Source organism: Microcebus murinus, chromosome 21, assembly GCF_040939455.1.
Source record: "Microcebus murinus isolate Inina chromosome 21, M.murinus_Inina_mat1.0, whole genome shotgun sequence".
NCBI lineage: Eukaryota > Metazoa > Chordata > Mammalia > Primates > Cheirogaleidae > Microcebus > Microcebus murinus.
The window spans coordinates 34,923,482-34,936,413 of NC_134124.1; the positions used below are offsets into that span (position 1 = coordinate 34,923,482).

Genomic DNA, 12,932 nt, shown 5'->3' on the forward strand with positions numbered 1-12,932 from the left:
CATTTGTGCAGTCACAGGAAGAGAGAAGCAGCAGTCTGGGGAACAGCAAGTGCAAAGGTCCTGAGGCAGAAAGGAGCTTCAGGACTCAACTTCTTCTCAACTCCTCCCAGGGCCCCCACCCTCCCCCACCCCTGGACCGAGGCTGGTTGGAGTTAACTCCAACCAGTCAACAGTGCATTGGTCAATTTAATTCCCCTCCCTTAGGCCGGGCGTGGTGGCACACTCCTGTAATCCTAGCACTCTGGGAGGCCGAGGTGGGCGACTGCTTGAGGTCAGGAGTTTGAAACCAGCCTGAGCAAGAGCGAGACCCCGTCTCTACTATAAATATAAATAAATTAATTGGCCAACTAACATATATATAGAAAAAATTAGCCGGGCGTGGTGGCGCATGCCTGTAGTCCCAGCTACTTGGGAGGCTGAGGCAGGAGGATTGCTTGAACCCAGGAGTGTGAGGTTGCTGTGAGCTAGGCTGACGCCACGGCACTCACTCTAGCCTGGGCAACAAAGCGAGACTCTGTCTCAAAAAAGAAAAAACAAAAAAAATTCCCCTCTCTTCAAGTCTTAGGGCTTAGTTCTGGCTCTGGTATAGCCTGTTAGTAAGAGAAAAGTCAGTAAGCTATTCGGGAAGGAAGAGAAAAAAATGCACCAAAGGGGAAGAAGCAGAGAGAAAGGGGAAGAGAAAGAGTAAGTGGAAGGTGAGTGCGGCCAGAGAGGGAGAAGGGAGGAGCAGGCCTTTCAGGGCCCCCCACCTCGTGCTGGTAGGACCCAGGGCACCAGCCCCACCTACAAGGGCCCCAGTAACACCCGGCTCCCCCACCCTGCTGCCCCCCTCCTCCCCTGCCACTTCCTGCTAGCCCTGGCTGCACCCGTCACCACTTCCTCTGCATGGGAGGCCACCATCACCACCCAGCAGAGGCAGGCCCAAGGACAAGGGTGACATTCCTGGGCACAGAAAGCCCAAGGCCACTGGGGGCCACCATGCTGAAGTGACCCTGGACCCTCTCTGCCCAAGAAGCCCCTTCATCTTTCCTTTGTGCTACGCAGGAGAAAGGGACAAGCTCCTGGCCAGAGAGATCGGGCGCAAGCCCCAGCCCTGCCTCGGAAAGCTCGTGACCCTGAGCAAGCCACCGCCCCTCTCTGGGCCTCCGTTTCATCAGCCATGGAGCGGGTAAACCCACGCCGTTCACAGGGCGATAGTGAGAAGAATAAACGATGGGCGGATAAGAAGCGAACAAAGTCAGCTCCCTACTGTTCAACTGGAACCTGCAGCGCCTGGCACAAGCAGGTGCTCAGTGGACAATTCTAGCGGCTGACACCTGCTCGAGTTCCGCCAGTGTCCCGGACCAAGTGGTTCCATGAGTTATCTCAATTCGTCCTGCGACAACCCTATGCAGATGTACCACTGCTATCACCATGTTGCAGCTAAAGAAACTGAGGCAGAGAGTGAATTTCCTCAGGATCACACAACCTGCAAGAGACAGAGCCAGCGTTGAACTCCAGGCACGGACCTGGGTCCTGCACCACCTCTGCCCCCCGGGCCAGCGTGGGCTTCCCGGCCACCTCGCCCCCGCCGTTCTTCCTGCCCCTGACCACCGCCCCTTGGCTCCCTCCCTCCCACACACATCTCCTGCTGGGCCGGTCACCTTCTATCGGTCACCTCCCCTCTCTGGACTCTGACTTGGGCCCCAACCACAGCTGTGGCCTCAGCCTTCCCTCCCACAGCCATCGCCCAGCACAGGCCCCCTTTGCCTTGGGCAACCAGGAAACCCTGTTCTGGTGCCCTCCAGCTGTGTCACCTTGCACAAGCCTCAGCCCTCTCTGGTCACGGCCTCCTCCCAATCCAAAGTGGGCCCCGCCCTAACATGGTGCGGGTTGACCTGGTCAGGCCCGGGGGGACATGAGGCAGGCAGGCAAGACACCGTCTGAGGTCAAAACTGCCCAGTTCAAATTGCTCGGCTTGGCATTCAAGGCCCTCTTGACTTGGTCCCTACTTGGTCTGAATACCTGTGTCCCTGCAAGTCTGAACCCCAATACCCAAGCTGCTGGTATTGGGGCCTTCAGGGAGTCGACTGGGTCATGAAGGCCAAGCCCTTACGAATAGGATTAGCGCCCAAGGGAGCTCGTTCATCCCTCTACCACGAGAGGACACAGTGAAGAGGGGCCACCTATGAGAACGGGGCCCTCACCGGACACCAAATCTGCTGTCCCCTTATCCTGGCCTTCCCAGGCTCCAGAACTGAGAAAACAAATTTCTGTCATTTATAAGCCACCCCGTCTGTGGCATGTTGTTACAACAGCCCTAATGAACTAACACAGCCCCAAATGCAATCCCAGACCTGGCCCTGCCCCGGCCACCCCGCCCCGGCTGCCCGGCCCCCCCCCGACTGTGACCCGCGCCACCCCCGACCACGGCCTGAAGAGACCGAAAATGGGCAGAGTGGGCAGGGGGAGGGGACAGGGTGGCAGCAAACAGGCCAGATCTACACGGCCCGCACGGTCACCATCCACATGTCACTAGCGAGCACCTGACACGCGGCCAGCGAGGCTGAGATGTGTGTCAGTGCAAAACACACACTGAACGTCAAGGACTTAGCATGGAGACAAAGAATATAACGCATCGCGTTAATTCTGTGTTTGCTACATGCTGAAAATATAAATATGCTATTCAAATTCATCCTCCCCGTTTTTTCCTCTGGTTTGAATGGGGCGACTACAAAATCTGTCACTGCCCATGTGGCTCGAGTGCTGCTTCTACTGACGGCGCCGGCTCAGACGGCTGCTCCCCGTCCGGCAGACGTGGCCCTGCAGGAGCGCAGGCTGGGACCAGCCTACCCCATACTTCAAGAAAAGACGAGCCGGGCACAGTGGCTCACGCCTGTCATCCTAGCACTCTGGGAGGCCGAGGCGGGTGGATTGCTCAAGGTCAGGAGTTCGAAACCAGCCTGAGCAAGAGCGAGATCCTGTCTCTACTATAAATAGAAAGAAATTAATTGGCCAACTAATATATATATAGAAAAAAAATTAGCCGGGCATGGTGGCGCATGCCTATAGTCCAGCTACTCGTGAGGCTGAGGCAGCAGGATCACTTGAGCCCAGGAGTTTGAGGTTTCTGTGAGCTAGGCTGATGCCACGGCACTCACTCTAACCTGGGCCACAAAGTGAGACTCTGTCTCAAAAAGAAAAAAAAAAAAAAGAAAAGACAGAGATCTGGGCTTTTTTGAGAAATCTCCTAATTTCAAAATGCTGGCGATCAATCCAAATTTGGTTCAACCACTGTGGAAGCCACACAAGCCCGTCCTCGGGCCACCCCCGGCTCAAGGGCCAGCAGCTGGCAACGCTGGGGTCTCTGGTCAGCCTCTCTGCTGGCCTGGGCTTCCTCCTCGCCCCCATCCCGTCGCCACACCTGCCCCACCAGGTGGAGGCTTTCCTGCTCACGCTGACCATCCCTCTGTCCCCGCACAGCCCTTATCGCAGGCAGCACCTTCCTCCTCCACCCCCCCACACACACTGGAGCAGCAGGGGACGTGTACCTCGCTATCTCGTCCTGAGCACTCGCTGTGGCCGCCTGCTGCACCCTCCCCTCCGTATGAGCTGCTTGTCCAAGTGTCACAACAGCTCCCGGGGTGGGGGTGTCAGCCCCACCACACACGTGGGGAAACTGGGGGAGGCTCCCAGACAAGCTACCAGCCTGACGTCGCCGTTGCTGAATGGCACAGCCAGGATTCGAACCCTGGTCTACCTGGCTGCAAGGCCCACATCTTTCATCGTGCACCGAGAAACCTGATGCAGAAGGTGGACACCTGCCATTAACCGGACTGAGTAAAGCCATGCTCGCTCGTCACTCAGTGACACTGAGTGACACTGCCTCCCCTCCCCCCGGCACGTGGCAGTGTCTGGGGACATTCTGGTTTCCACAACTGGAGGGGGTGGGCACTGGCATCTTGTGGGTGGAAACCAGGGGAGCTGCTGCACATCCTGTCACGCACAGGACAGCCCCACAGGAAAGAATGATGCTGCCCAAAGCACCAGCAGGGCCTGCCGAGGTGAGGACGCCGGTGTGACAGCTGAGGTGTGAACACTGAGGCATGTCCGCCCCGTGCCCAGTTAAAGTGGCAGTAACTGGGCAGGCCCGTCTCCATCTGGACCAAGAGCACCAATAATAATGACCCAGATGGCTTCCCTTAACCACCACCCTGTTTTATTACCCTCAGCAGCATCTGGGCCTGGGGGTGACCACCCAAGGCAGTTTGGGGACTGTCCTGTGACAGCCCCTGGGGTTTCCCCCTAGTCTAGGCGAGCTCAGGAGGCCAGGCGACTAGAGAGGTGCTGGATGGGGTCGTCTGCTTGTTTGGCTCCCTTCAACCACATTTCCCCGTGTGGCAAGTGCCAATCAGCCCCCCAGGACTGCAGCCCGGCACTCAAGGGGACCCCCACGCCAGGCGTCATCCCCGGGAAGCTCAGCCCACTTTGATTTTAGGACCAAGCCAGGAGTCAGAAACCCACTCACAATAGTACAGGCTTGGGTTTAAAAATACTAGGCTGGGCGGAAATAAGGTTACTGCCTGGGGGCAGATCTCCTTCCGGGGGAGGAGGGGCAGGAGGGGGAGGGCAGGAGGGGGAGGGCAGGAGGGGGGAGGGCAGGAGGGGCCTTCAGCAGCCCCAGAGGAAGCAGAAACCCAGGCTCTCAAGCTAGCAGGCAGGAGAGGAGGTGAAAGGGGCAGGGCTCTGCCTGCAGAGCGGCAGGAAGGTGGCCAGGGATCATACCTCACTTAACCTCGGCTTCCTCTGAACCAGGCAGGGCAGGCAGGATGTCACATCACTGCCACAGCCAGCACAGCTGGAGGGGGGTGCCTAAGGTCTGAGCAGCAGCTGCCAAGGCCCCTGTGCTCTTGCGGGGTCCAAGAGAATTTGGGGACTGGCCTTCAGCAACAGCAAGGGACAAAGGGGACATCTATTAATTTATCTCATTTTATTTTGGAAATCACCCTCAAATAGGTATACCCTTTCACCTAGTAAATCCCTTCTAAAAGTCTAGCCTAAAAAATAATTTAAGGCTGGGCACAGTGGCTCACACTTGTAAACCTAGCACTTTAGGAGGCCAAGACAGGAGGATCAGTTAAGCCCAGGAGTTCGAGGCTGCCGTGAGCTATGATGATGCCATTGCACTCCAGGCTGGGCAGGCAGCAGAGTGAGATCAGCTCAAAAAAAAAAAAAAAAATTAAAATACAGTGAGAACTTTACAAAGTTATTCATAAAGGTATAGTCAGCTCTGCAATAACCCCTATTTTAAACCTGCCGATTCTGGCCAGGCACAGTGGCTCACGCCTGTAATCCTAGCACTCTGGGAGGCCGAGGTGGGCGGATTGCTCCAGGTCAGGAGTTCGAAACCAGCCTGAGCAAGAGTGAGACCCCGTTTCTACTATAAATAGAAAGAAGCCTATAGTCCCAGCTACTCAGGAGGCTGAGGCAGAAGGATCACTCAAGCCCAGGAGTTTGAGGTTGCTGTGAGCTAGGCTGACGCCACTGCACTCACGCTAGCCTGGGCAACAAAGCGAGACTCTGTCTCAAAAAAAATAAATAAACCTGCCGCTTCTGTTGCAACGCCATCCACATGTCAGGGAGTGGTTCTGGTATAACACTAAGGTTGCACTGGCTTATGTGCAATTCATTATCTGCAAGAAACACTAGGTGAATGCAGAAAACTGCACCCAGCTGCTCTGGGCATGAAAGGAACAGATTAAACACACAGGCACACACCTCAAACACCCATCAACTTCCTGCTCCCATTGCTTCATCAGCTGCCACCTTTCTGGCACCCACGACCACGAGCACACTGCAGGGTTTTTTCCAAGGTAAGGTGCCCCACTTAGCAACACATTCATGTATTGCTGCGCTACAGGTTTTTAGGTTCTGAGCTTTTTTTGTTTTTAACTGATGAGGTTTTTGAGTGTTAGGCACTTACCTGTTTTCCCCATAAGGCCTCTATTTTTTATTGTGCGATTTTTCACAGCTTGCTGATTTTTAGGAAGGCATGTACGTATCTTACATTATATATTACATAAAGCGCCTAGCACGGTACCTGGCACATGACAAGCATTTAATCAATTTTAACTTGTTAACAGTAAAAAAATAAAATAAAATAAGGGGGGGTAGAAATTACTTAAATATGCGACAAGATTAAGATCAAGGGGGCACTGAACCATCCCAGAAGGTATGTGTCCAATGTTTAGCACAATACAGTTTAGGAATGAAATATGGCATAAAACACTCTAGATATATATGAAAACCACCACAAAGAAAAAAATGTTCATCAAAAATCATAAAGGTCTGAAAGAAAATACATCAAAATGTCAGCAACAATTGATAGGACTTAGGGTGTTTTTTGTCTCTTTAATTTTCGCTATTTTTTCATAAACTCCTGGATTTGCAAAATAAACCTTTTAAAAGTTTAAAGATAATAAAAGACCAAAACCAAAGCAATTTTCAAGAATCAGAAAAATAATTTCAGTCTGCTAACCTAACTCATTTCCTTTCTGCACATTCCCTGGCAGCGTTCAGGGCAGGAGCCTGTTCCACCGCTGCCTGACAGCAAGCACGCCTTGCCCAAGGCAGCTCCAAACACCTCCTCTTTCTACCTCCTCTTCAGAATGAAGATTCTTTTCTTTTTTTTTTTTTTTTTTTTTTTTTTTGGCGACAGAGTCTCACTTTGTTGTCCAGGCTAGAGTGAGTGCCGTGGCGTCAGCCTAGCTCACAGCAACCTCAAACTCCTGGGCTTGAGTGATCCTTCTGCCTCAGCCTCCCGAGTAGCTGGGACTACAGGCATGCGCCACCATGCCCGGCTAATTTTTTATATATATATCAGTTGGCCAATTAATTTCTTTCTATTTATAGTAGAGACGGGGTCTCGCTCTTGCTCAGGCTGGTTTCGAACTCCTGACCTTGAGCAATCCGCCCGCCTCGGCCTCCCAAGAGCTAGGATTACAGGCGTGAGCCACCGCGCCCGGCCAAGATTCTTTTCTTTTCTTTTCTTTCTTTTCCAGAGAGTCTCACTTTGTTGCCCAGGCTAGAGTGAGTGCCGTGGTGTCAGCCTAGCTCACAGCAGCCTCAAACTCCTGGGCTCAAGCAATCCTCCTGCCTCAGCCTCCCGAGTAGCTGGAACTACAGGCATGCACCACCATGCACGGCTAATTTTTTTCTATATATATATTAGTTGGCCAATTAATTTCTTTCTATTTATAGTAGAGATGGGGTCTCGCTCTTGCTCAGGGTGGTTTCGAACTCCTGACCTGGAGCAATCCGCCCACCTTGGCCTCCCAGAGTGCTAGGATTACAGGCGCGAGCCACCTCGCCCTGCCTAGAAATGATTTTCTTTAGAAACGGATTTGTAATCACACAGGGATTGGGTGAGAATGAGCTTGACTTTGCATAAAATCAATCCTATCCTACTCCTTTTTCACTGGGGCAGATGGCTACAGGCTTATCAGGGAGAAGAGTCGCTATGTCCTGGAGACTGCTGATGTTAAGACTCTCCTCAGGAAATCTGGCATCAGGGTCCCCTCCTGACAGTGCTGACAGCTTGCACTTTAAGGCTCCACAGGCCCAGGAAGTCCTGAGGAAAGCCTTCGCCACCTTGGCTGTTGGGAACAAAACCTGCTATTTCTAGGACTGGGAGAAGAGGTGGCTCTGGCGACCCCTCCCCAGCTCACGGCCAACTGCTTTCCCAGGCGCCATGTCAAAAGGGAATCTCTGGTTCCTGCCATAGAACCAAGATGGAATTTCTTGCCTGGGCGACCACAGCGACCAGGCTAGGGAACAACAAAGTGGGTGGGGTTGGTGGCCCTTGATTAGAAGGTCTTTAGCCAAAGCAGTACTTGCTTTAACTTCAACTTTAAGGGCTGAGTAAACACTACCTCTCCAGGGCAGGCTGCCTGGGTGACAGGGAACTTTGATTCAAGATGGGTCTTCAGGGCCGGGCGCGGTGGCTCACGCCTGTAATCCTAGCTCTCTGGGAGGCCGAGGCGGGCGGATTGCTCGAGGTCAGGAGTTCGAAACCAGCCTGAGCAAGAGCGAGACCCCGTCTCTACTATAAATAGAAAGAAATTAATTGGCCAACTAATATATATATATAAAAAAATTAGCCAGGCATGGTGGCGCATGCCTGTAGTCCCAGCTACTTGGGAGGCTGAGGCAGAAGGATTGCTTGAGCCAGGAGATTGAGGTTGCTGTGAGCTAGGCTGACACCATGGCACTCACTCTAGCCTAGGCAACAAAGCGAGACTCTGTCTCAAAAAAAAAAAAAAAAAAAAAAAAGATGGGTCTTCTTTATTTGGTGAAAAAGTGTCCAACTGAAGCCCAGAGCCTTGGGTTCTAGTCCCTTCCCCTCTCTGGGCCCTAGCAGCCCTGCACGTAACGGGAGGTTGGGTTAGGTCAAGGGGGCACACACTAAGTAGGCAACAGAATAAACTGTCCAGGTGTACCAGCCATCGTCAGCTGTCAGCCTCCCTTGTCTTGACCATGAGAAAATCATGGGTTGAGTGGTTGGGGGGGAGCCAGCTCACAGCTTGGAGAGCTGGAGTCACTTTTTAAAAAGTGTCTTCCCATGTACTTTGGAGAACCAGGAGACAAAGTAACTTGAGAATCAGATGAGCTCCTCTGAAGGAAACTTCCAGAGTAGCAGGAGTCTTGCAGGGCTAAAGCAGGCGGAAATGACAACCGAAAATGACAAAGGGAAATCTTACCAAAATGAAAGCACAGTTCTGCATTTAAGTTGAAATGAAAATGAACCACGTGAAGCCGGGCTACGTTAGGGGCAAAAACAAGAGCAACTGAAAGCCCCTGATGGAGAAAAGACATCATTGAGAAGCAGAGCGCGCACTAAAAACACCAGCAGGACCTTCTGGAGAAAGTGGATCGTGTGCTGGGCTGTCCGAGGGCCCAGCTGCCCGCGCAGTGGCCGGCACCTCTGCCGGAGAAGGCTCTGTCCCAGGCGGGCAAGGACACTGGCGGGGCGACCAGGGGCAGCCCTGAGGCTGAGGAAGGTTACGGTGCCACTAGGAGGAGGACACAGCTCTGAGGAGAGTCTAGGAAAGGCGTGCAGAGGAAAGCGAGTGGGGCTGCGCTCAAATGCGTGCGAAGCCCTCGGGCAACGTAGCAACAAATGACAGCAGTCCCCCGCTCCCACCACAGGGCCTTTGCTCCAGCTGGGGGTGCCTTCCCGGTAACAGGAAGTGCGGGCTCAGAGGGTCGTGGTAAGGTGACAGAAGAGGCCCGGATGGGCCTGGTTGGCCGCAAAGTGGCTACCACTCCAGGCCTCCAGAGCAGTTCGTCTCTACTGGGGTGGGCCTCAGACTGTTCACTTGTAAGGAGTTCGCAGATAACGCTGACACTGGCCCTGCGGGAACTCCGCCTTGGTAACTAGGCTCCAGTCCACTTTCATGTCGGAGAGATCAAGTCCCCACCCAGGGGGCCCCGGGAAGCCCTCCCAGTAGTCCAGACCCCTGAAAGGGCAATCTTGGGGTCCCAGTGGACTAAAAGCTGCAGGAGCCCGAGGAGGAGGATGGCTGGCTTAGAAAGGTACAGCAGATTAACAAGCGGGAGTGTCCCAGTAAGTTTTCCTAGACACAAGGAGACCCAGGAAAGGGTGGAGTCAAGCTGTAGGTGTTTTGGCCCCTAAAGCAACTCAGACTTGGGTCCCTAAAGCAACTCAGACAGAAACCAGACCAAGTCCGGCTGCAAACCTGCGGCCGCAAACCGATTCCATCAGCCTGCCCCACCCACCCCTGCACCAGCTCTGCCCGCCTTCCCCTGGGGGAGAGGTAACTGCAGACTGGGAGATTCCCGAGCTCTGACTCAGACGCAGAGTCAGATCGGTTCCTCGAAGCTGCGCTTTCTCGACACCTTGACCTCCCCTCCATCCAGCCCACCTTCCCAAGCCGCACCTCTCACTCCGGCCCGCACCTTGCCCTCGCCCTTCGCCGGTCTCTGGCTCATCTTCAGGTGTGCTCCCAACTCCCAGCCCTCCCAGTCGCAGATGACTTCCTCTGTCCCTACTGCCAGGGCACTCCCAAAGCATCTGCGATGCCTAGTATGACAGTTTTAGGGAGGGTGCCCGCAGTGGCCCTCTCGGACGCGGAGCTCCTATGCGCGCTGCTCGGTCTCCCCCCCGCAGCGCCTGGCGCGGAGCGGGACGCACAGGAAGTGCTCGGAAGCCGAGGAGGGGGTGACAGCGGTGCCCAGAGGGGGCGCCCAGCGCGCAGGGACTCGCCCGGGCTGGGTGCGGTTACCCGAAAGCAAGAATCGCCGGCGCGGGGCCGGGGCCGGGGCCGGGGGCCGGAGCTCAGGGCCGGGCAGCCCCGCGCGTCCTCCCGGGCCGGGCTGGCCGTGCCGGCGCCCCTTCCTTCCGGAGCCGCTGGACGCCGGCCACCCCTCCCCGCGCTCACCTTGTAAACCTTGCCGAAGGCGCCGTCGCCCAGCTCGCCCACGATCTCCCACACCTCGTTGGGGTCCAGGTCCCGGCGGACGTGCTCATATTCGCGGGACTTTCGCTTCTCGAAGGTGGACAGGCGCAGGATGCGGCGGAAATTGGCGAAAGCCATGGCTGGGCGCGAGCCGGGGGCGAGGCGGCGCCCGCGGTGGCTCGGCGGCCGGGGGACGGCAGGAGGGCGCCGCGGCACCCGGGCTCTCCGCAGACCCGCCCTTCCTCGCAGCCCGACCCGTGCAGTGCGCCCGGGCAGCGCCGCGGCGGAGCTCCCGGAACCGCGCAGGCGGCCGCGTCCCGCCCCCGCCCAGTCCGGTCCCCGGGCCGCCTCCCGAGCGCCAGCCCCGCTCGCGCCGCGCCTCCGCCCCGCCCCCCCGGCCCGCGAGCCCGGACGCACTCTGGGGACCGGCCCCGCGCCCGCCCACCGGCCGGCTCCACCTGCCGCTCCCCGCGGCGCCCCGAGACCCCCTAATTGGCTGCGGGCGCTCCCCGGCCCCGCCCGTCGCCGCAGGGCACTCTGGAAACTGTAGTCCCCGCGCCGCGGGCTGCGCTTTGGGGCGCTTAGGGGACCGCGGGGAGGGCCGTCCGGGGTCCGAGGGGACACAGCTGCGCCGCGTGGCTCCCAGAACTGCGGGAGCGGGAGGGGCAGCCAGGTGGCATTTCGCGAGCGCCCGCTGGTCGTCAGTGCCGGGAAGGCGAGCCGCCTTAGCGCTCCGAGCCCGCCCGCAGCCCGGAGGCTGTCCTGCGCGCCCCACGCTTCCGACGGGGACGCCGGAGAGCGAGGCCGCTGGCTCGGGCGCGATCCCGGCGACAGTCGGCGGCGGGCCAGCGGCGCGCTGCTGCCTCCTAGCGAGCGGCGCCCCGGGCCGGGCCGTCCCCGCGCACCGCCGGCTTCCCCGCGCACGACCGGCTTCCCCGCGCACGGCCGGCCTCCCCGCGCACGGCCGGCCTCCCCGCGCACGGCCGGACTTCCCCGCGCACGACCGGCCTCCCCGCGCACCGCCGGCCTCCCCGCGCACGACCGGCCTCCCCGCGCACGGCCGGCCTCCCCGCGCACGACCGGCCTCCCCGCGCACCGCCGGCCTCCCCGCGCACGGCCGGACTTCCCCGCGCACGACCGGCCTCCCCGCGCACCGCCGGCCTCCCCGCGCACGGCCGGCCTCCCCGCGTACCGCCGGCCTCCCGGCGCACGGCCGGCCTCCCCGCGCACGGCCGGCCTCCCCGCGCACGGCCGGCCTCCCCCGCGCACCGCCGGCCTCCCCGCGCACCGCCGGCCTCCCGGCGCACGGCCGGCCTCCCCGCGCACGGCCGGACTTCCCCGCGCACGACCGGCCTCCCCGCGCACGGCCGGCCCCGCGGGACTCCCCCGCCGCCGTCCCCGCAAACCTGCCCGCGTCGCTGCGCTGGGAGAAGGCGCGCCTTGGCGACTTAGCATCTCAGGCTTCACGATGGGTTTGCAGGTCTATTTGCATAGCAAGTAAAAGTCGTCTTATTCTTAGTTCCCCAATTAAAAAGGAGCATAATACAGATCAAGCTACAGTGGACTTCGACCCCTTTCATCCTCGGTCCTGGCCGTTTGACTCACTTCGCTGCTACTGGTGCTTGTTTGTCCTATAGAGAGTTTTAAAATGCTTTTACCGGGATCTTCTAGGTGGCTTCCAAACACAAAGTGCTGGGCATGGGCAGCCCGCAAGGCTTATTAGGGTGACTCTCATAAACACGTTGAATCTCAGCAAATGGCACTTTCCAAGAACCCCGACCCCAGAGAACGGCTATGCTGAGGTGTTTTCACCCCTTCCTCGGTACACTGCCCGAAAATCCCCCTTGCGCGGTGTGCGCCACCCAGCTAGCTTCCGCTCGGAACCGCCAGGTAGAGAAGCCCGCCCTGCCGGCGGTTGGTGGCGGCGCAAAGGGGGCCCGGACTAGGGGTTGCCGAGCGGCCCCACAGGTTCCCGCACTGAATGAGCGCTTGGAATTTCAGAGGGTCTTTATTACTAAAAGAAGGACATGCGCGAGGCTGCTGTCATCGAGTCAGCCCGTGTTGGAACCTCCCAGAACATGGGGAAAGATTGGTCTTTCATTTGTTTCAGATCATTTGACCAGCTGCAGGGACAGCGTGGGGGACCGGGAGGGGCGCTTCCCCACCAGATGAGGCTCGGACTTCCCCAGAGCTGTGGGCCGGGGGCAGGTGGAGATCGGAGGGGTCTGACCAGCCCCGAGAGCTCGAGAAAAAAAATGAAATGAGAAATAAAAATGGAAAGGTTCATTCAATGTTAAGTGAAAGCAGCCAGACACAAAAAAACACGTTATATGATTCCATTTATACAAACTGTCTAGGAAAGGCAAATTCATTCAGGCAAAAAGTAGATGAATGGTTGCCTGGGGCTGGATGTGAAAGGGAAGTTAACTGCAAGTGGACAATGAAGTCTTACTGGGGTGATGAAAACGTTCTACA

At 57.3% G+C, this 12,932-nt stretch overlaps 1 protein-coding gene across 1 annotated transcript in view; it reads right to left on the bottom strand.

The window, feature by feature from the left end:
- STK10 (serine/threonine kinase 10) overlaps nucleotides 1–10,771 on the bottom strand; it is a 127,604-nt gene extending 116,833 nt beyond the window's left edge. The window contains exon 1 of the mRNA XM_012765489.2: nucleotides 10,440–10,771. Within this exon, the coding sequence (XP_012620943.1) occupies nucleotides 10,440–10,595 (156 nt within the window). The 5' untranslated portion in view covers nucleotides 10,596–10,771. The remainder of the gene's footprint in view (nucleotides 1–10,439) is intronic.
- Nucleotides 10,772–12,932: the final 2,161 nt, after the last annotated feature.